This window comes from Helicoverpa armigera, chromosome 8 (genome assembly GCF_030705265.1).
Source record: "Helicoverpa armigera isolate CAAS_96S chromosome 8, ASM3070526v1, whole genome shotgun sequence".
Classification (NCBI taxonomy): Eukaryota; Metazoa; Arthropoda; class Insecta; order Lepidoptera; family Noctuidae; genus Helicoverpa; species Helicoverpa armigera.
This window is the reverse complement of record NC_087127.1, coordinates 4,090,964-4,115,658: the sequence shown is the minus strand read 5'-3', so window position 1 is coordinate 4,115,658 and position 24,695 is coordinate 4,090,964. Positions and strand designations below refer to the sequence as shown.

At 35.8% G+C, this 24,695-nt stretch overlaps 1 protein-coding gene and 1 long non-coding RNA gene across 2 annotated transcripts; one reads left to right on the top strand and one right to left on the bottom strand.

Moving 5' to 3' along the window:
• Positions 1-7,698: 7,698 nt before the first annotated feature.
• LOC135117232 (uncharacterized) lies at positions 7,699-9,823 on the top strand. The gene is made up of 2 exons (XR_010276724.1): positions 7,699-8,080; positions 9,542-9,823. It is a non-coding gene; the product is annotated as an uncharacterized LOC135117232 (long non-coding RNA).
• A 1,129-nt stretch (positions 9,824-10,952) lies between these two features.
• On the bottom strand, positions 10,953-12,248 carry LOC135117207 (uncharacterized). Its single transcript, XM_064035800.1, has one exon. It carries the CDS (start codon positions 12,246-12,248, stop codon positions 10,953-10,955), a length of 1,296 nt encoding a protein of 431 aa, XP_063891870.1.
• Positions 12,249-24,695: the final 12,447 nt, after the last annotated feature.

The following is a 24,695-nucleotide window of genomic DNA, read 5'->3' as shown; positions in this document are numbered from 1 at the left end:
CCCTAAACTAAAAAACAAATGCACACGGTACTGATGGCAGGTTATATGTAGTATGCGTTTAAAAATAATCCATAAAAGAAATTTTGGGGTGCTCAATAGGTAGCCGCCCCGGGTGCCATCTGATGCTACGCCGCCACTGGCTACCACTCTCTCCACTTGGCCATTCGCTCGGCTGATGCCTGGTGCTATAGCATGAATATTAATGCCAAACCGTTCACAAAACTGTGTGAATTCGCCTAAAAATTCCCTTCCTCCATCTACAATTATTTGAACTGGTGTTCCAAATAAATGTACCGTCCGTTTTAAGGCCGCTAGCGTACTGTGTGGGCTTTTATCAGTAGCATGATATAACAGTACGTACTTTGTGAAGGCATCCACCGTTACAATGACGTATTGTTGGTCTTCTTGGGTTCCCAATTTACCCGTGATGTCCATATGGATCACTTGAAATGCACATGTTGGCTTTTCAATTGGATGAAGCTGTACTTGTACTGCCCCCGATGTGCCTTTACTAGTTCTACACACTACGCAGTTGTCGACGTATCTTCGGATCGTGGTGCTCATCTTGTCGAACCAGTAGGTTTCCTTAACTTTCTGTAGGGTCTTCTCCCAGCCTGGGTGCTTGAGTGTAGTGTGGAAGGAATTAATTAAACTCCATTGGAATGATTTCGGCACTACGGTTCGTAGCTGTCGGCCGGCACTCGGATCTAAGACATACTTCTTCAGTACGCCATTCTCCAAAGTATAACCTTCTACGGGGTTGTTATCAATCAGGTTATTCAATATTGGTCGAAGTTCATAATCTCGTTGCTGTTCGACCTTCAACCATTCCAAATCCTTTTCAATTACATTTACTGTAAGCTCACTGTGATTTCTACTGAAGAAATCAGCATGCTGAAGCCGGTTTCCTTTACGATATTCGAGCTCGAAATCATAATTCTACAAAAATGCCCACCAGCGGTGAATCCTTGGCAGCAAATCCTTCTTGTGTTTAGATGCCCTTAGCGAATTGCAATCGGTTATTACTGTAAACTTTCGTCCATACAGATACTGTCGAAAGTGCTTCATTGCTCGGACTACTGCTAATGTTTCGAGTTCATAAGAATGATACCGGCTTTCAGTATCAGTGGTTCTCATGCTCATGAAAGCCACCGCATGTTGTCGTCCGTCGATAATCTGTACGAGAACTGCCCCAAATCCGAGACTGCTCGCGTCTGTATACAGCTGTATTGGTGCTCCTTCTTGAAAGAGAGTTAGCACTGGAGACGATGTGAGGCATTGAATTATCGTTGCTCTGGCTTTCTCGTGTCGGTCGTCCCATTCCCATTTGGCTCCTTGTTTGGTTAATTCGTACAGCGGTATCATAATGCGTGAAAAGTCGGGGATGTATTTCCTGAAATAGATCGCGAGCCCATTGAACTGTCTTACTTGCTTGACGGTTTTTGGTACCGGAGCTTTGACCAGAGCTTCCACTTTTCTTGGACTGGGTCTTACTTGGCCGTCTGATACCACGTTGCCTAGATATTCAATGGTCCGCTTGAAAAAACTGCATTTATCAGCATTTATGGAAAAGCCGGCTTCTTGTAAGGCTAATAAAATGCGTTCGATGTTAGCTAGTCCTTCGCTAAAGTTCGTACTTTTGCTCAGTACGTCATCGACATATACCTGTGCAACTGTTCCCAATAGCGGATACAATGCTCTGTTGATGCACCTCTGATAAACGGAACAGGCATTGCTCAGTCCAAACGGCATAGTGATGTATTCATACAGGCCGTCCGGTGTCACAAACGCGGTCTTCTCGATGGACGTTTCTGCGATGGGTATTTGATGGAATCCTGCAGCCATGTCAAAGCTGGTGTAGTAATACCCATTGGCTAATTGGTCAATTTGGTCAGAGATGAGAGGTAGTGGGTAATGGTCACGCAATGTATTCGCGTTGAGCTCCCTGTAGTCTACACATAGCCGATCATCTCCATTCTTCTTCTTAACTAAAATTATCGGACTTGAATAGGGAGATTTGCTTTCGCGTATGATGTTGTGTTCCAACAAATCCTTGATGATGTTCCGTACCTTTTCTCGTTCCACCGGACTGAGTCGGTATGGTCTTCGCTCGACATATTTGTCTGCATTCTTCAGTCTTATTTCAAGCTCTCCAGTATTGACGCGCGTTTTTGGATATCCTCGGATGAATAGGTGCTCATATTTGACTAGTAACGTGCGTAACTGGTTTAGTTCTTCGGGATTCGTCAGGTCACAGTCTAATTTGTCAAAGGTGATACTTTTTGTCGTTATATGATGAACCATTTGCTGATGCATCAGTCTGGTTCCATCTGTCGTTATCACCATGCTTAAGTTGGTACCATGGATCAGATTCATACCAATCAACACGTCAGCTGACATCTCGTGATCAGGAATCACAAAGAATGATATTTCTACCCTTATGGAGTCAATGATGCAGACTGTCTTCATCTCGACTAATTAAATTACTGGAAATCGGCCAATCCCTTTGAGGTGGTTGACTGCAGAACGACGCTGACCCGGTAATTTTGCAGCAATTGATTCACGCATCAACGAACACTCTGCTCCACTATCGAAAATGGCACGTATTGTTGTTCCATCAATTGTAACAGTAATGACATGGTATTACTAGGGCATGGCCATGACTGGCCCCAGACGACAAAATATGCGGTAAATGCTCATACCTTAGTATTGGCATGGCTATTGACAAATGTTTTAACTATCAATCTTGATAAAACTACCCTTCTCCTTACGCCCCACTAGCATCCCTTCTGAGAATACCATGTTACTTAAAGCTCACAAATGCCCTCTTGGCCTATCCTCACTTCATTGTGATTGTCCTCAAATATCAAGGTCCTTAATGGTCAAATATCTTGGAGTTTATATAGATAGTTCTCTGAGCTGGAAACCTCATATCGTTCATATTCTTAGAAAGGTTCGAAAGTGTATATTTATCTTCAAAAAACTGAGAGCATCTGCAGACCTTCCAATCCTGAAAACCGTATATTTTGCCTTATGCCAGTCCATCCTAAGTTATTGCATTACTGTATGGGGTGGTGCACTAAAAACACTGGCTACACCGGCCGGGTGACTTGTCAAAAATCAGCCGTATAATTAAAAATTGTATTAAAATAGAATAATTAGCTAAATCGCCCTAAAAAGTTGATAATTTAATAGTAATAGTCGTAAATATAGTGTACAAATGTTTGTGACGTTATTGCAAAAGGATAACTCGTAAAAATCTACACAACACGGAGGCGGTCAGCTGTCAACCGCTCAGTTCAAATTAATCGGATTTTAACGGGAAGTATCTCTCTATTATAACTGTAACACGCTTTATTATACTAATTCTCTGGCAGTAGATTATGTTATTTACTTTAAAAGTGAGAATAACGAAAAAAAATTAAAATTAATATCAATTTTGTAACCTACCTTATCTTAGAAAATTAAAAATTAAAATCAAATAAAACTAAAAAAGTCCCAATACATTCTTGATTCTCATATAAGTTACATGTTCCTTTAACAGTAACTTCTGTTACATTACACATTGAAGGCAAATTATAGATAATTTGTGTTAACAAAATCTATAGCTACATTTCAATTTTGTACTTAATTTTCTATTAATTAAATCTAATTCATTCTGTTCTATGCTATATAATCTTTCAAATACTTAATTCATATTTTAAATAATCCAACACCTAAACCTATTACCTAAAACTATTCTTTTCTGTCTTTCTCATCTTGTTTACTCCACGCTTTCAGTAAATACCCGACACTATGTTCGTTATGATAAGGAAGGCCACTGCCAAGGACAAAAAAAATCGGTAAAATAACTTCTAAATTAAACGGTTTTATCTTATGTGCACTGAAAACTAGAAAATAAAAAATAGTTACTTACCTGTCAACCTACGTAGGTGGTCCCGGTCATATTAGACTAAAATAAAAACGTGGGGCTCATTAACTATTGCTGTAGTACTTTCTTCTAGAGGTATAATAGGTGTCGATTGCATCGACTTAATAACCTGACTATAATCGTAACTGGAGATAAATACACATACCTTTCATTAGATTTCTCTTTATAACGATCCGAAACCGCAACAAAATATTTATTTTTACGAGTGTTTGTTCTTGACATAGATTTATGTTGTTGACAACTCACAGAAATGACAGATAGTCTATGGATGAACACCGTTATTAATCGGTAACGTAAACTACCCATTAAAAAAAAACATAACTATGATCAAATCAGAATAAAAGGACCCCCCTTTTATTTTGCTCATGTCTCCCAACTGCCCATCTCTCCCCTACCTAGAAAGAAGAAAGAAAGAAAGAAAAAATATTTATTGACACAAGCCACACATACACATAGAAATAAAAATAGAATAATAATAAAAAAAAGTAAGAAAAGGTTGTGCCAAATACCTCCCCTATTATAGATAGATAGATTTTGACAGATCTGTCAAAATCTCGAGTTTAATTTAGTTCAACTCGTCAACACGCTCGAAAGAGTAGCGCTAGTGTAGTTTGACAATGTCAATCACGAAACTTTAAGGTAGAATTCCGTGGGTCGCGATTGTCGCAGCCGCGCGCGGCCGACGACAGTCGTAGACTTTGTTCGTCCGTTCCTTCTAGTCGAAGTGCTAATTGATATCCTTGAAGAAGAGGAGGATGACGTGGCTCACGAAATTCGTCGGCCGCGCGCGACTGTCGCGGCCCTCGGCGGCGGTGCCATACATTATTATGGGTTGTGTGCGAGCCTCACGTAACCCACACAAGAAGGTGTCAGAATGTCAGGGAGAATAGCTACGGGGAGTGTGCTTGTCAATAATATACGTCAGTACGAGCTGAATGCCTTGAATGCACTGTCATAACATAACTAATACATATAGGAATTAGGGCGGTTTCGTAATCCGACCCGACAATGACAAAAAATACTTAATGCTAAATTATGTATTTTAAATAATGGCTTGCACAGGTTGACTATTGTCGCGTGCGGCCGACGACTGTCGTAGGCCGCGCGCGGCTGCGACAGTCGCGACCCACGGAATTCTACCTTTAGAACGTTTTGAACCGAATGGAAGTGAGAGTGATGTCGAAGTGAAATGTGAGAATTTTATAGAATCGACGTACTGATCTTCATGAATGTAGTGGCAAAACTTGTTCAAATTCAGATCATTATGCTGTTATTGACAATTTGGATTCTGACATCGTACGTGCCTTAAGCGAGGCAGCTGTGATAGGTCGAGAAGGGAGGAGAACATGCCCGAGAAAGGTGGTTATAGGGTGGAACAAACATGTTGCTGAGGCTCACAGGAATGCTCAGCAAAAATTTAAGGTTTGGCTATGGCAAACCAACTACTGGGCTTTTTTATAACGAAATGTATAGACTAAGAAAATCTTTGAATCGCGATTAAAATGGTGTCAGGATCACGAATCTCAAATTAAAATGGACACATTAGCCTCGCACCATTCAAAAAATGATTTTTGTGCATTTTGGCAACATAGAAATAGGTTACAGACACGACCGGGTATTCCTGTGAGCGTTGGTGGTATGAGCGACCCCGAGAATATAACAAATCTTTTCAAAGAGTGTTTCACTGTGAAATCTCCTCTAGGGCCTTCGAGTACTCTAATTAATGCTGAGCCCGGTATGGCACTGGGTATACAGTTTAAGTCAAAAGAGGTTGCCAAATCCATAAGTTCCATGACACGAGGAAAATCCCCAGGCCATGACGGGCTCAGCATTGAGCATCTTCGATGGGCCACACCTGCCGAGAGTCTTGGCATTGCTGTTTAGCCTTTGCATGGGTCATAGTTATTTGCCTAGCGAGATGTTGCGAACAGTGGTTGTCCCAATTGTCAAAAATAGGACTGGTGACTTTGCGGACAGCGGTAACTATCGACCCATTTCATTGGCTGCAGTAATCAAAGGTTCTCGATGGTATGCTTAATACAAAACTTAATGAGTTTGTCACACTTCATGCGAACCAGGGGGTCTACTCTAATTCTACGAAACGAAACTTCGATATCGAACGAAATTCAAACGAAGTTTCGTTAGTGACCCTACTCTATTTCATTTTTGGATGCGCATACGAAGTTCGGAACCATAGACAATTTTCGTGAACGAATGGAATCTATAATATTGTGTGGAGTTTTTATGATGTCGACTAAACTAAGTTACGGTTTTTACTTTAACTTGAAATTATTAAACTTTTCAGCTTTACTTATTCATGTAACATTATAAATGTGATTCATTACATATTTCTTGTAATATTCATGCAAACAATCTAAACTTTCAGGCAAAAAATATATTTTCAACTACTTTCGACTTGAAACCTAAAAAACCTTTGACAGTCATTGCTAACCAACTAATTTGAAGAGTACTATTTCATGCCAAAAATGGGTAATCACGTATGACAACCAAAAATAGCGGCTTATTACAATCTTATCATAACATTCCAACTTACGATTCTTTGTTTGAATACTTTGATAAGTTTTCTGAAGTGTGTTTCTCAAGTGTCGTATTAAATAAATCATGTTTCCAAGTGCTTTTATACCAAGGTACGCGTTCCCTAAGGAAGTATTATGTCGTACTTTACTACAGTCCGACTTCTACGTAGATACGTCTGCTGTATTTTGGTTCGCAACAAGTTTTGTTTTGGATTTAAAAACTTCGTGAGTAGATATCAGATTATACAAATGCAATAGGTATTTGGTTTCGCTCTAACACCATTGCCTTTTCTAATACTAATCATTTATATTTTCAGTTTAAAATGGCTCCACATAAGGGGTTCGGCAACTCCTCAACAAATCGAAACCGTTCTCAATTTCCTGGACGAACATAGAGATTAAACTAGTGGTAGATTGAACCCACCAAAAACATTAAATGTAAAAAAATGCCAAGTCTCTCGATGCAGTCTTTCCATCGTAAAAAGTTTTGAGATCTCATAGCATAGAAGCCAAGTCCTATTCAAAATATTTTGTAGTTATAAATCAACATTTAGTAATTGTATCAATAGTTTTCTTTATATAAAAATTTTTCTTTTACATATATATATATATTAGTTTGTTCGTTATTTATAGTAGTATAAATAACTAATTAAATAAATAAATATCTACTAACTTACAAACTATAACTAAACTAAACTAAATAACACGTAAATATCTCCGAATATCAATTATCACTACAATATTTTTTTAGTTTCGAAATGGTTTTTCATAGACAGATGACGCTATCAAATGAAAATTATCGAATTATTTTGAAGTACTACTTAGACTGCGCTTTGTAACGAAACCATAGCGCGATTCAGACAGGTACAACGCCATCTATCGAGCGCGCATACAATATTTATTGCAATACAATGGAGTTTTAGCTTTATTAATTTCATGAATTATGAACTTTATGTATTAATTTGTATTAATGATAGTCTATATTGTATTACATTTATATTATTCTTTTCTATTCTATGTATGTATTCATCCAATTGAATAGGTACTTAAACAACGAACAAAGTTAACAATGCAGTCAAAATCCATACATAATGTTCTTGCCAAACCGCAAATATAAAATTGTTTTCTATGGCATATTATATTTTAATGTTTTTTATAATGTTTCCTTCATATGTGGCTAATGACTTATCTTGGTGCAAAATTTGAAGTTTCTAAGTCTGCTAGAAGTACCTTAGATTTTTGATGATCTGTCAGTGAATCAGTGAGTCAGTGAGTGACAAAATGGTGTAACTTTGATCGATCGTAACTCCTAAACTATTAATTCAATTGGCATGTTATTTCGAACTTAAGCTTGTTCTAATGCCTACTATTATTCACCGAAAACCTAAACTCCTAGCTTTGTCCACGTCGAAGATATAGGGGGGGCGAATGAGCCGCGAATCGCTTCGAGAAAAGATGGTACGGCCGTGCCCGTTTTGCTCGAGACTTGGCTGGGGCACTGCCGTGCGCCCAGATAGTTGAATCCAGCCAGGAAGATAACCTGAGAGTCCAGCTGTAATAGCTGCCTATGTACCACCACCATTGACACAAGAATGTCTGACTTTCACACCTTGTAAGTATTTTACTGTGGTATATTAAATAATGCTATTGTAAATAATTTGTACACAATATAGATAACATTTTTTTGAGTGTATTTATAAGAAATACTCTTCAGAACGAATACAGATTAACTTTACTATTGAACAATGATTGCATCTTTTTTATTATGTTTGCATATGATATTAACACATTCACTGCGTTACGGCAAGTATTTGGCCGTATTTGACTCTCAGCCAGTGCGGTAGCTCGTTGTCCTTGTTTTGCGTACTGTGCGGGGGCGATTTATCTAAGTTCCCTTGCGCGTAGGAATGAGATAGTGATATTTTCAATATTGTTGCTTTTAATATAATAATATTGTACACTAACAATATACGGCAAAATAGTTGCCGTAACGCACAGTAAAATAATTATTTTCATTCAGTGCGGTACGGCGAATATCTTGCCGTACCCCCCCAACCCCGCACCACACTGCATGCGTCCGCGCGGCGGTTCAGTGTGCGCTAGTGCTGGCCGTAAGCAAGACGTAACAATATTTTTTGTGAAAAATATTACGCGGTTCTGCTACAATGAGACGTTCACATAAAAAAACTGGATTTGAGTAGAGAGAGAGAGGGGAAATCATCATCTTGATGCCAAAGATGTCAAGTGTGAAAATAATTCAGTGGAATAACTACCTACTTACTAAGTTTCATACACGTCCTTTAATAGTTTTTAGTTTTTTTTTTTTTAATTGGTCTGTTGGCGTAGTGGTTGTGGGTTAGATTCCCACACAAATCAAACATTCTTTGTGTAGTTGTCTTGGTCTGGGTGTATTTTCTAACTATACTATGCATTATATGTATTTGGGACTAGGTGGCGCTATAGTGTGATTGTGGTAGAATATAAATACATATTTATACATATTATATAATTAGGTAACATAATTATGTTGATTTATATAATAATATAACACTGATAAATATGAATATTTTATCTACAATAAAAAATATTTTTAAACTATCGACTATCATTCCAGAAGTAAACCCCATCCCTAGCATTTTTTCACTTCTACGCTGTACGGCATATATATTGCCGCGAATGAAAGATTTTGAAAAATCTCTGTATCTTTCAAAGTATAACAGAGAACCCGGGGCGACTGCAGCTAGGTGTATACAAGGATATAGTCTATCGATTTGTTGATAAAAACCATTGATATAGGTGGTTTCCACGTCTGTATAGGCTTTGAAAGTCAGGTTCTGGTACGGCAAAATAGAAGCCGTAACGCATATCAGGAAATATAGATACGGGCAGCATTTGTCTCGTATCGCACTGGTAGAAAGTTTAGATTTAACGCTGCCGCAGTGAATGTGTTAAATGGGTCAAGTGTTGAGTTGAGAACTTTTTGTTGTTACTTAACCCATTCAAGTGTCTTAGCCATATTTTGTTTACGCTGTTGTTCTGAGCTATTGACTAAAATTGGAATGTTGTTTGGCAGCCTCTCGACATACACACTCAACAAGGAGACGATCTGCCAGCACAGGTGTAAGAAGCAGATTGTATCAGTATGAAGAGGAGCGTGCACAGAGAGAGACGGTGAAAAACGCAGAGCTTGCAGGCATCAGTGCTACCCTGTTGCAGCTGCATAACACAATAAAGGAATATGTGGATAGGAATTAAGATTCTGTTAGTGTTTTGTTAGTAATTAATTGTGTTTAGTATTTCTTTGTTATTAATTTGTTATGTTTAAACAGGGTAATAGTAAATAAAACTTTAAGTAGGTATATAATTTATTCTTTTATTTATTTAACTCTAAAGGAAAGAAATAACATCATGTCAAATTCTTAATATCAATAAACAAACAGTTCTTCTGGAGCATGTTATGATGTGCTTGAGTAGAACTTTGTCCTACCTATTCCTTTCTAAAATTTGCACTAACAAAGCTCTGTAAAGTTGTATCTGCTTTCAAGAGAATCTTCAACAGCTTTATGTATAGGTATCATCATATGCCCAATTAGAGCATACCCAGAGTTACCTAAAATATACATGTATATGAAAATATGTGAATAACACTACTACACAATATTAATAAATTATTATAAACGTGAAAGTTTGGGGTACCGCTTTTGTACAAATATATTCAAAATGCAATAAAGTCAAACATACCTAAAACTGTTTCATTCTGGAGACCTTCCAAGTGGCTTCTAATCTCTCCAAACATAAGCATCATGTGTGTTGCTCCACCAAATGACACATCCACATTTGTTATACATATAGTAAGGATTGATGATCAGCATCATAATAAACAACAGTCAATGCCTCAATTAAATAATTGATGTTTAGTTCTTATACTTACAACTTGGGTGTGAAAATGTTTTCGATTAAAATATTGTTCCTCATGCTCCAGAAGGTCTAGCAATTGAAATATGCATTGTTTGGAGGTAATAAAGGCATGATTTCCTACAAACTCTACGTCGGGAATTTCGCTAATATTTAATTGATTGCGCAAGCTCTGCCGGTTCCTTCTTCGCTCTACACGATCTTCACGTAAAGCTGCTTTGATTAAAAGATTTTTGTAGTCTTTGCCAATAATTTTCACTCAAAATTCACAAAACGAAAAGTAACACGAAAATCAAACGATAACTCTTTTGGTTACGTTGAATTTGAGGTTAAAATTCCGAAGTTTCGTCTGTCAAACTCAAATATTCTTTTGTATCATTTCGAATTAGAGTAGGGTTATAGACAATAAACGTCAAACAATCTTCGTTCGTACGAAATTTCGGAACGAAATGGAACCGTGGTAAGAAGTTCGCGAAATTTCGTACGAAAGTTCGTTTTTCGTTGAATTAGAGTAGACCCCCAGTTCGGGTTTCGGCCAGGATTATCCACAGAAAGCGCTGTGTTGTGTGTTAAGCATACTGTGGCATATTATTCGGAGCGGAAAACGCCAGTTTATGCCTGCTTTCTGGATCTTTCCAAGGCTTTTGACCTGGTTTCTTACATCCATTTTGAGAAGTTGACATAATTGAATATTTTTCAATATGTTGATTTATTTTTAATCTCAAAATAGATGTAAGAAGTTTATAGACCGTCGGTAAACAAGTGATCGGTCTATAATTTTTGGGTTCCGCGGTACTGCCTGATTTATGGAGCAGATGGGTAACTCCTGTTGTTAGAAACTGTGGGAGCGACCCGGCTTCTAAGGATGACTGAAGCTGTGATGCTAAACTGGGGTGCGAACTTTGCAGCCACTTTAACCAGAAATTGTGCAGTCCGTCCGGCCCTGGTGATTTCCAATTCTGCATCGGACGGACTGCATAGGCTACGTCGGAGGAGGTAATATTAACCTCTTCCATTTTTTCACACTCTCGCTCAACATCACGTGTCCAGCCACCCTCCTCGTGACAGACGGGCGTCGACCAGAGGTTGCGCCAAAACATGTTTGTGGCATCATCATCCGGTCGGCTCCCATCCATCACGCATTGCTCAGGTTGCTCCCAAGTTCTATACACCCACCTTTGGTCACTCTGGAACATACGATTCTGGGTGTAACGTTCTACCCGTCGTTTATACCTTCGAATACGGCTCGCCCATGCACAGACTTTTTGCCTCAGGAAGTCGATGCGCTCCGCGATACGCGACATATATTCATGAGGACTAAGTCCAGTCCCCACAAATGCACGCCTCACAAAGCGCATCACCCGTGGTCGGGTATTACCCTCCCTGAAGCAATATAGTTTGCCAATGAGTACTCTGGCCCCCTCGATACGACGCTCAATCCTGCATTGCCAGGCTGGTACCGCTAACTTTGGTCGTGTGGCTCTGTCCTTGTCAGGGAATTTGACATTAGCCACACGACATGCAGCAACAGCCGCGCAATACATAATTGAGTGTGTATCAAGGAGGTCTTCGCTGTTTTCAAAATATTTTTCCAACAGCGAATCCAGAGCACACACCAGCGCCCTATTTTGTCTGTGCATAGGCAAGCGTGGTAGTCGTGGTCGGCTTTCGACGGGTGAGTATCTAAACTCCAGAATCGCATCCTCCAGAGCACTCCTCACCTGTTCATTGCACTGGGTACTTACCGTTTCAACCCTATCATCCTCATCCCGTTCAACAAGATCGGACCGCGGCGTGATTTCGCCTGGAGGTGGCGGTGGTACCGCGGCCTGTGACGAGGTGGTGACCATAGGGCTGCCCAGCATCTCTAAGCGCAGCCGATCAAGTGCGGCGTCGTCCAGTCTGTGATTGCGCTGGATAACCCGCACCTGATCCGACAGTCGTTGGGCGGAGACGTTGACGGCTGGCTCTAGTTATTTATTTTTATTTTATTTTTACGTATATTTCTTTAAGTATATTATTTTTTTTAAGTCGTGGTGGCCTAGTGGGTAAAGGACCAACCTCTCAAGTATGAGGGCGCGGGTTCGATCCCAGGTCAGGCAAGTACCAATGCAACTTTTGTAACTTTGTATGTACTTTCTAAGTAAATCTTAGACACCATTGACTGTGTTTCGGATGGCACGTTAAACTGTAGGTCCCGGCTGTCATTGATCATCCTTGGGAGTCGTTACGGGTAGTCAGAAGCCAGTAAGTCTGACACCAGTCTAACCAAGGGGTATCGGGTTGCCCGGGTAACTGGGTTGAGGAGGTCAGATAAGCTGAATCCGGTTAGACTGGAAGCCGACCCCAACATAGTTGGGAAAAGGCTCGGAGAATGAGGATGACGTATATTTCTTTTTTATTTCTGTTAATCGACATATATTAACCAGTATAACGCATTTCATTTAACATGATTATGAACGACACACCCGATATAGCGGTTTGTGGTTGTGACTGGTATGATACTATCTGTAATTATCAGAGGTCGGAATTACGTAGTTATTCATGTACTTCCACTGTTTTCATACAGCGAAAGAAGAAGGAGGATATACCTCAAATCCCGAGATTAATTTAAAAAGCAGAAAAAATCCTGTGATTTTTGAAATAAAAAGTGATTTCCTTTAAGACTATCAATAATTTGTATTGTGAATTAATGTAAACTAATAAAAATTGTGTGTTCATTACACTAGTTTACAAAATCAAACTTTTTGCCTGTTGCCGTGGATTTAATGGCTGGTAACATTCACTTATGTTTAGTTTTTATTAATTCTACCCGCAATTTTTTTTTTGTAGCTCGACTTTACTTGTTATTGACTTTCTCATTTCTGAGAATTTTTTAGTCGCTTAATTACGTATTTTATTGTGTTTATACAAATATGTGAAGTTTTTAGAACATGAGTAGTTCAAGGAGACGTTGTTTAAATAGCCCAAACCATGTTTGTTACTTATGTGGAGAATATGTGTTTGAGATGTGTAGAAATGTCATATCAGAGATGCTTAAAAATACTAATTTTTATATTTTGGAATGTTGTTGGATATAAATGATAAATCTTGGGCTCCTGATTGTGTTTATAAATCGTGCGTTGAATACATAAGATTACGGACAAGTGGTAAAAGAAGTTCTTTTAAACTTAAAACACCAACTATTTGGAAAGGATCGAAAAATCATCTCGACGACTCTTACTTTTGTAGCGTGAAAATAAACAGCTTAAACACCAAAAATCGAGCTAAATGGCAAAACCGAAGTAGTACATGTGTTCAGCGTCCAGTGCAGCATTCACCTGAACTTTCAGAGAATAAAAATTATATTGAATTTTGAAAAAATATAATGAAAATTATGTTGAACTTGTCGAAGACCTGCTTTTACAATTAAGAGATATGGGATGCAATAAGAGCATAAAACTTCACTTCCTCTTCAGTCATCTGGACAGATTTCCGGAAAATTTAAGAGATATGAGCGAAGAGCAGGGGGAGCGTATGCATCAAGATTTACGTGTCATGGAAGAACGTTATCTGGGTTTCTGGGATGTAAATATGATGTCTGACTATTGCTGGTCTCTGATACGCCATTTCCCAAAGTCTACACATAAGAGAAGAGCTTTAAAGCGAAGTTTTTTGGGACTTAACAATTAATATAATTTTTAAACAAATATTCTTTAAGGTAAATACATGTTTTTTCTCTTTAAACCGCACTTAGCTGAAACTCAAAAACTAGAGCTGATAAAAAAAAAAACTAATAATAGTTTTAAATATAAAAATAGTAAAATAGTTTTAAATATGGTTAAATATGAGTAGTCAACAACAGCTGAAAAAATCCCGGCAACAAATGTACTGTAAACTAGTGTTATCTTTGCTTTATTTGTCTATCTCTGACGTTCTTATTATTATTAAGTTGTAATATTGATGGTCCACATAAATATCAACATTTCGATGCAAATACATAAATTCCGAAATCTGGTAATTACGCACCATGTAACAAAAGCAATTGTAAGCCAAAATCATCACCAAACCTAGCAAATTTTCATGTCATTGAAAAGAAGTTAGGATAGATTATTTGTAACAAAGAGTTAACATATGTGTTAATAGCTATGTACCTATTGAATAGTTGTTTTTGATTTTCATTCTTAAAGTTTTACAATCTCCATAGGTACTAAGATATCATTCTTACTGTAGTACAGTATGGCCATGGTCAGTTCATATTAGATAAAAAAAGAAACCGGCCAAGTGCGAGTCGGATTCGCGCACGTAGGGTTCCGTACCATCGAAACTAATATTCTATATATACATATACTAGCTGTTGCCCGCAACTTCGTCTGCGTAGGCAATATAGAATAGTCAAAATACTACTTATCCCGTAGGTGCATTCTTTCACGTGACAGTATAATTAGGATTAGCACTTAGCAGTCGCATAGATTCATTGATCAAGGTTGTGTTGTGGATGTGACCATTTATCTAAACAAAAGAAGTAAAGTTTGTGACGTTGTGAATATCTCTGGATCTAGTCAGCCAATTTGGAAAATTATTACGTATGGTGCGTAAGTAATTTTCACAGGAAACAGTTATAATCTATGTCTATATGCTTTGAGTCTGACAAAGCTGTCATTTGTACATTTTGTGCAGCTGCTGCGACTAATCAGAAGCCAGAAAGTCTGTCAGTTTCACCATGGATATCGTCTTGTGTAGTGAGACTGGATTGAAGATAGGTAGATAGGTAGTCGCTCCAAGCAAGATATTGGTACTCAAATAGATTCGGTGACTGGAAGGCAACACCAACATAGTTGGGGAATAGCTGGATGGATGATAAAATGAGCCATCATCATCAGCAGGCGCATAGGGTAGGATAGTTTCACTACTGGGGAGAAACACCCATGTATGACGGGGATTTTCTGTGCACTTACTCACAATGGTAAGGCTGACCCCACCTTAGGCGTGCGCGATCCTCGGGCGTGTGAGTAGCGCGGGCGTCGCGAGCACGCTGCATGAACGTCGCGTTTTGCTGCCCTGCGGCATGTGTGAAGAGTGCAAGCGACGCGCTCGCGGCGAGCACGCGGCGCTCGAGTTGCGTTCTTACCCCTTCGCCCACTATCCCCGCCGCCCGCTAAACGCCTTAGCAGTTAAACGTCAAGGAGAGCGGCGCGTGCGCGCCGCGAGCGCGCTGTAGGTAAATGCCGCAGGGCAGCAAAACGCGACGCTCACGCAACGCGCTCGCGACGCACGCGCGGCGCCCGCGCTATTCACACGCCCGAGGATCGCGCACGCCTAATGTGGGGGAGGCCTAAGCCAGGACTCCACCGAAATGTTTGCATTAGTTCACGAATAGGCTAAATGTACGTATCTGTGAGAGTCCACTTCATGTGTTCGTACTTGAAACCTGCAGTTTTGCCAAGATTTTCAAAATGTACGCTTGCAATTTGTCATTTCTTGGTGGAGCCAACCAATCGAAAGAAACATAAGTGTTGTATACTGTGCGTCACTACCGCACACCGGGAAAATTTCGCTCTTGCGGAGGACGTTTATAGTATACCATATTTTAGTAGTGTATAATTGGGGTTTCTGGATCAAAAGAGATCCATCAACCCCAATTATACATTAGTTCAAATATGATATCTATTCAAATAATTTAATTTCATTTATTCAAATACCTATTTGTTTAACATTTCAAATAAATCATCTATTTAAATACACCGATACTTCAAAAACTAGTATAAGTACCATCTTATTCGAATACTGTTACATAATTTCGAATAAACTATCTATTCAAATATACCAATTGGAAACCAAATAAAACAGCTTTTAAAATCTCAATGTTTATTTTAATCATTTTATAAACCAATTAAAAAACATTTTCTATATTTTCTTGTATTTTGAATATGAGGTCCTTAGTCGACTGATATATGGCATCCATATTATTTTTCACGACGTGTTGCACGCACAAATCAGCATTGCATTTACATATATTCTGTTGGCGGTCTTCAAAACTTTTTGCATCGTATATTTCGATACGGATTACTTTTGATCCTTTAAAAGGTCGCTTAACATAACTATAGAGCGCTTCGTCATTGCTCCTCTTTCGATTTACACCATCGCTAACGTCTTTTTGCATTTGCAGACTCTCCATAGGGATGAAATTGAATAGTAAATCTTCGGAATCCTGAAAAGAATGAATTAATTATTAGATACATAATATCATTACTTATGCTTTACTATATTACAGAGAAGATATGCTAGTAGGTACTACTTATTTAAGAAAAAAAATCAAACTATACTTACCGACATCAAAGTGTATCCACCTTGCTCACTTGATTTGACAATAGCTACTTTTTCAACCATGTTTATATATATATATTTTCTTTTTCGAAGTTTATAAGGTTGAAAATTGAACGTTTTTATGACATTCTAATACACTTCACTAAATATGGTTAGATGAAATAGGACTCTCCCGACGGGCCGGCGCCTGCACTGTTTTGTTTACTATAATTCTATACTAATAATGAAGATCTAAATGTACTTTTGTTTGCTGAAGACGTTATTATACATTTACCATGACAATAAATGACAAGTAAAGTTAAAGTATGAAACTAGTCTTATGATTACTACTAGTAGTATGATTTAACTTAAAAAATCTTAATTACATGCGTTTAAGGTTGAGAATCAAACTTAATAATAACAATGCCAGGTAAGCATTTTTCTTATAAGGATTAAAGTGACGTAAATTAATTGGTATTTAAATCGGGACGTCGACATCTGGAGCATTACTGCTGAATTCCCAGAGCTGGTATCAACAACGAGAGCACTGCACAAAACATGTAAGTTACAATTGTAATTTTTATATTTAAATAGTTTGTTTTAGTTCTCAATAACCGCATCTATTGATTGGTTATAACTGTATCAGTGCTTCACTCATATTTAATATTAATAAAATGTATAATAACAGTTAATTTATTATATTTAAACTACTGTTTAGTTTTTGTATTAATTCATATTCATGTTTTCACTGATTCAATCGATTAATATTCTTTTGTCTATTCTTTTATTAATTTCGATAAAAAATAGTGTACATACTTTTATTTTCATTTTAGATTGGAGCTTCACTGCCTGATTTCCCAGAGCTGGTTCAACAACAAGAGCGCTGCACAAAAAATGTAAGTTATAATTGTAATATTATATTTAAATAGTTTGTTTTAGTTCTCAATAACCGCATCTATTCATTCGTTATAACTGTATCAGTATTTCACTCATATTTAATATTAATAAAATGTTTAATAACAGTTAATATTACATTAAAATTACTGTTTAGTTTTGTATTAATTCATATTTCATGTTTTCACTGATTCGAATTGATTAATATAATATGTCTATTCTTCAATTTTAATTTGATAAAAAAATAGTGTGTTTACTTTTATTTCCATTTAGATTTCGATAATATAAATATATATGGTATAAACATATTATTTCTTTTTAATTTCAGGTCGTCACATCGTGGAAATGCTGATGCTTTGTTCCCTTCGGACGATGAAGTACAACAGCGGCCTGAGCCTTAGAAAATGAAGCAGAAGAAGAGGAAACAAGCATCATCGTCGTCATTGATAGCTGCGCCGAGTACATCCAGGGAGAGTCCAGTCCCCGCTCGTATTCAATCCCCACCGCCGCTAAAAGTTAAGAAACCTGTCATCAAGCCTATCCCACCGAAGAAAGCAACGGTCCGGGATATTTTCGGAACCGACAGCGAAGACGAGGACCAGGATCAACCTGTTGCGGGTAAACCTATTCAGTTGTTGCAGTCATATATGACTCGAAGGCTCGCTAATGGGCACTCTCGCCAAACATGTGACACCAAAAAAGGGTCACATTATATTGAATTGAATATATATTGAATTAAAGGTTTATAATTGCGACGAAATTGAAAAGGTGTCGCCTATGAATAGGTGGCGCCACGCTATTGTTTGCGTAAAAAATAAAACAGATGAAAACACGGAAGCGTGGCAACATCTTACTAATTTTATAATTGCCACAAGAAAGGAGTTTAGAAACTGTCCAATAAATTTTATTAGCAATTATTATTAAATGTACCTAATTGAATTAAAAGATTATGAAATCGGTTAGGTACCTATGTCATATCTAGATTTGAATTAGGTGGTAGGTTTTGTAGGTAGTGTACATGTCTACATCCATATATTCACGTAGTTATTATATTATTTAGTCGCATATTTACTCGCATATATCCAAATATTATTATTATATTTTGTATGTCTCTACCAGACCTCGGGACTATAGAGTCCCGGATTTTTGGGAGGCGAACGTGGGGCCGAAGCCGAAGCTTTTGAGAAAACTTTAATGAAATATTATTATACTCTTGTATCACTTATCTAAATAAAATAAATATATAAGCTAATATTAATGTGTTGTGTTTTTTTTTTCTTACAGTTCCTTCAAGTTCTAGCATCAGATCTAATAATAATGTATTGAAATGCGTTTACTGTCAAATTGAAATACCAAAAAACGAATATCAATATCATTTAAGAACTAATGTACATAAATCGAATAGCATATTGAGATCTGAATTTGAGAATATTGATATTATTGCTACAGCTTTTAAAAACAGAATAATAACTTACAGGCTTAATCCATCAGAGATGTATCTCACACCAGAGGCATTCCTGATGGATAATTGGAAAGATGTAATGAATTTATTGAATGTTTGTCTTAAGAAACATAACTGTATAAAAGTGAACTTTAAACTTTTCGCTTACTTTGTTCTGCCAACAACTGGTGAACAAGAGTTGAAATCATTTAATAGTAAGTATGAATTAGTTTATCATAGTACTGATAAAAATGATCTATATTTAAATATCATAAATACTTTTGAAAGAAAACTGTCTGAATTTCAACACTGTGGATCTGGCTGGTCATGCCTCTTTATGAATCATCTCGAGATTAATGTAAATAAATATAATCCTTTGAGAGGTGGGTCATATATAGAATTGCCAAATGTACTAAAACAATCTAAAAGCTGTATTAATATACAAAACAATGACAATCACTGCTTCCTGTGGAGTATTGTGGCAGCATTATTTCCACAAAAGAGAAATGTTTGTAGAACAAATTCATATCCACACTATTCTACAGTACTAAATATAAGTGATATGATGTTTCCGCCATCAAACCCCGATATTAGACATTTCGAGAAAATAAATCCCAACATAAGTGTGAATATTTATTTATGGCTTAGATAATAGCAAACACATTGTGACTGGTCCTTTATATGTCACTAAATCAAGAAAGCGTAATCATGTAAATTTATTATATATTGAAAAAAATGGAAAAGGTCACTATTGTTTAATCAAAGACCTTTTACGACTAGTGAAACGGCAAATTACTCATCACAAAGATAAAATGTTTTTTTGTGATTTATGTTTACAATGTTTTGCAAGTTCAAAGAAGTATAACTCTCATATGTGTAATAAAATATTGACAGTACTGCCCGAGAAAAATACTATTCTACCTACAGTTTAAAAATTATGAAAAACAACAAAAAATAAACTTTGTTATTTATGCAGACTTTGAAAGCCTTCTATTAAATTGTAATGATTTTATAACGGAGAATACTCGAATATATAAAGCTCACCAACCCTCTTGTTTCGGTTATTATATTTGTTGCTCACACAACCGTAATTTGAATAAATATGTGACGTATAGAGGTCCAGATTGTGTAGAAAAATTTGTCACATATTTGCTAAGCGACATAGAAATGATTTATAATATATTATCAAAATCGCTGCCTATGTCACCTTTAACGAAAAATCAAGAAAATAACTTTAATAACGCCACAGTGTGTCACATATGTAAACAATTATTATTTGATGATAAGGTGAGAGATCATGATCATGTGACATCACAATACCGAGGTGCTGCACATTCTCATTGCAACTTAATGCACAGAGTTTGTTCATTTGTGCCAGTGGTTTTTTCATAACTTGGCTGGTTATGATTGTCATCTTTTCATCAAAGAACTGGCAAAATATGAAGGTTATTTTAAAATAATACCGAAAACTAAAGAACAATATATATCTCTTACTAAAATTATTCAAACTAAACAGATAAAATTCATCGATTCTCTCCAGTTCCTTAACTCAAGCTTGGATGTCTTATCTAGGAATTTAAATGATGATGAGTTTATACATTTATCAAATGAATTTCATAACGCAGACTTGTTGAAATTATTGAAACGTAAGGGTATTTACCCTTATGACTATATGGATTCTTTTTCAAAATACGAAGAAAATTGTCTTCCCCCGAAAGAATGTTTTTATAATAGTTTAAAATGTGAACACATAACTGATGAAGATTACAAGCACGCGGAACAAATATGGCAAAGTCTTAAATTAAAATCTCTTGGAGAATATACTGACCTATATTTAAAAACTGATGTTTTATTACTTTGCGATATATTTGAAAATTTTAGAGACACTTGCTTACGGTATTATAATCTTGATCCAGCTTATTATACCACTGCACCGAGCTTGAGTTGGGATGCTATGCTTTTATATACAAAGGTCCAGTTAGAGCTAATTAGTGATTTAGAAATTTATGAATTACTGGAAAAGGGTATACGGGGGGGGTTAGCTCAGTGTTCTCTTCGTAATGCAAAGGCTAATAATAAATACTTACCGAATTTTGATGACTCCGAGGAATCAACTTTTTTGATATATCTCGACTGTAATAATTTATATGGCTACGCGATGACAAAAAAATGCCAATATCTGATTTCCGGTTTTTGTCACCTGCTGAAGTGTATGCAATTAATATAACTAATGTACCCGATAATTCAGATTATGGATATATTTTAGAAGTCGATTTATCTTACCCAGATCATTTACATAAACATCACCGAGATTTACCTTTTGCTCCAGAAAAATTTATTCCTCCTGGTAGCAAAACTCCAAAATTAATTGCAAGCTTATACGATAAATTTAAATATGTCATACATTACGTTCATTTAAAAGAATGTTTAAAGAATGGTCTTGTTTTGAAAAAAATTCACCGTGTGCTCACTTTTAGACAAGAAAACTTTTTACAGAAATACATTGACTTGAATACTCAATTACGCCAAGCTTCATCGTCATCATTTGAAAAAAACTTATTTAAACTGATGAATAATGCGATTTTTGGTAAAACTATTGAAAACAGACGAAAACAGGTAAATATTAAATTAGCTACTACTTGGAATGATAAAAAGAATAAGACAAACAAACATCTTAGTGCTGCAAACTTAATTGCAAAACCTAACTTCAAAAATATAACAATATTTTCTAAAAACTTTGTAGCTATTCATTTAAGTCCTGAAAAATTAAATCTCGACAGACCCATATATATTGGTTTTACGGTTCTAGAGTATGCAAAACAGCATTTGTTTAAGTTTCACTATGACTATATAAAAAACAAATATAAAAACAAAGCAAGGTTGTGTTATACTGATACAGATAGTTTGCTTTATTTTATAAAAACAAAAGATATATACCAAGATATGAAACAAGACATTTTAAATTTTGATACTAGTAATTTTGATGTAAAAAATAGTTTCGAAATGCCTAGAGTCCACGCACAAATCCCAGGCCTATTTAAAGATGAGCTTGCGGGTGACATTACTACAGAATTTACTGGGCTTAGAGCCAAACTATACTGTATAAAAAGTTTAAATGGAGAAACTAGAAAAGCTAAGGGAGTAAATAAGTCAATTACAAAGCGATTACGATTACATAATTATAATAAAGCTCTACTTAGTGACAGAACATTTAAATGCAAGATGAACACTATTAAATCTATAAAACATATGTTATTTTCTCAGGAAATAAACAAAATAGTTATTAATAGAACTGATGATAAGAGACAAATACTATTAAATCAAATAGATACATTACCATGGGGTCATTGTGATACTATATTTTAAATATAAATACATTTATGTATTTTAAGTCTTAAATATAATATAATTATAAAATGTTATTTTTAAATACATATTGTTACTGTTAGTATTTTAGCTGTAGGTTATCTTTTTAAATAATAAAAATACTTTAAACATGAACGAGTTTTTCATTACTAAATAATTTCCTGTGAAGTCCTTACTTGTCGTGGTTTATTTTACTGATAAAATAAAAAAAGAAAGACTGTTTCATTATTTTTTTACCACAGTTGTTGAAGACTGATTCTTATATTAATATTATTTTGAATTATAATTTCTTCGATAAATAAAACACATTTTTTAATTAAAATTCTATGTATTTAACTTACACCCACATTTAAACTTAATATACACTCAAGAAACATAATACGTATTAAAAAAAAAAAACTTAAAAAAAATAACATTCATCAGCCCTATGAAGTTGAACTTATTTTTTTCACTATTTTATTAACTAGATAATCTGTTTCGCTCATAATTTCATCGTAATTGTCTTTAACTTGATATTGAACGTCCACACAAGGACTTTCATTGATGCTTAAATCATAAACACATATTTTAATTATATGATGCGCTTTCCCTGGTTCGTTACGAATGACGTAAGATGTAGAAGGTATGACAGAATGTTTGGATACAGTATTTCTTGATGTTAATTTAGACTTCTTCCTATCCTTTTCTTTTATGCCTTTCTCGTTTACATCGTACTCTTCGTGCTTTTGATTTTGATGGAACTCGACTTGTTCCATCTTGTTTTTAGGCAGTTCTTGAGTAAAATAGTATGAATTGAAAACATCATCCACAATATCAAGGTCACTCATCTTCTGAAAATATAAAATGCTTTAATCGTCCACATTTACAAATATCTTAAATAACATGAAAAACCAAGTTCATAAACATACCTCCGATTTAAATTAGCAAGTATTTTGGTAATTAAAATAATAATGTTTATTCATTTATTTAAACTAAACTTTTGCAACCAGTGGTACCAAGTTTTCTACACAAACTAAATAGATGTGTTGCAAGATCGCTTTATATTGTGTTGCTCGACTGGCAATTTTTTTCCTAAAAAGTTCAATTATTTATTTTACAGTTCTCATTCTCAAATAAGTAATGAATTGACTATAAAATATTATTACACACATCTCGCATATAAGTAATGAGGACAAATATTATTTCTGACAGACATAAAGATGAAGTGGACTAAACACCCTGTATCCTTAGCAGTTAAAAATATTGATATAAAAGATAATACGCTGCACCCGAAGCATAGCGTACTTCTCCCGAATAATATCCGCAGTATAATATGTGGTCCTTCTAATTGTGGAAAAACTAATGTCATGATAAGCTTGTTGATACATGAAAATGGTTTAAGGTTTCAAAATGTTTATTTATATTCCAAAACAACTCTACAGCCAAAATATCGCTTTCTAAAACAAGTCTTGGCAAGAGTTCCAGAAGTAAAACTTTTCACTTTTGAATTCGATGAAGAGGTTATTCATCCCAATGATGCCTTACCAAATTCAGTAATCATATTTGATGATGTGGTTGGTGAAAAACAAATGAACATACGGAATTATTATACAATGGGAAGGCATAGAGGGATAGATTGCTTTTATTTATCTCAGACTTATGCAAAAGTACCGAAGCACTTGCTGCGTGACAATGTTAATTTTTTGGTTATCTTCAAACAGGATGATTTGAACTTGAAGCATATTTATGATGAACATGTTAGTTCTGATATGGAGTTGTCTAAGTTCAAAAATATCTGTTCTAAAATATGGCTATCTCCGTACGATTTTTTGACTATCAATAAAGACTGTGAATTAAACAATGGCAGATATAGACAATCATTTGATAACTTCATAAGTTTTGAATAATAAATAAAAAGCAAACTAAATAACAGTTTTAGACTATGTCAGTTTTTTACGCAGTGAATCTTTTTGTATTTTCAGTGAAGATATAAATAAAGGTAAATTGTAAATAATAAATCAGTATTCTTATTTCTCTGGCTGAATAAAGTACTGAGCAATAATATGGAGGAAAAAATTAAATTACAGTTGATTAAGTCTGCTGACGCTGTAAAAAATAAATTAAAACAAATGAAAAACGAGGAACATGAAATTAATTTATCGCTTGATAAAATACTAAAACCTGTTTCCGAGCCTCTTAAAACCTTAGTGAATTTAAAAAAGAAATGTCCGCAGTTGGAACCAACGGAGAATGAGGTCAATTCGGAATCATTCGAATCAGATGAAAGTATAACAAGTTGTTCTACTAAATGTGATGATTTTATGATGCTGATTTAAATTTTGCAACT

Bases quoted from the DNA above. Each gene is read 5' to 3' on its own strand.
- LOC135117207 (XM_064035800.1), bottom strand. From the start codon at position 12,248: ATGCTGGGCAGCCCTATGGTCACCACCTCGTCACAGGCCGCGGTACCA.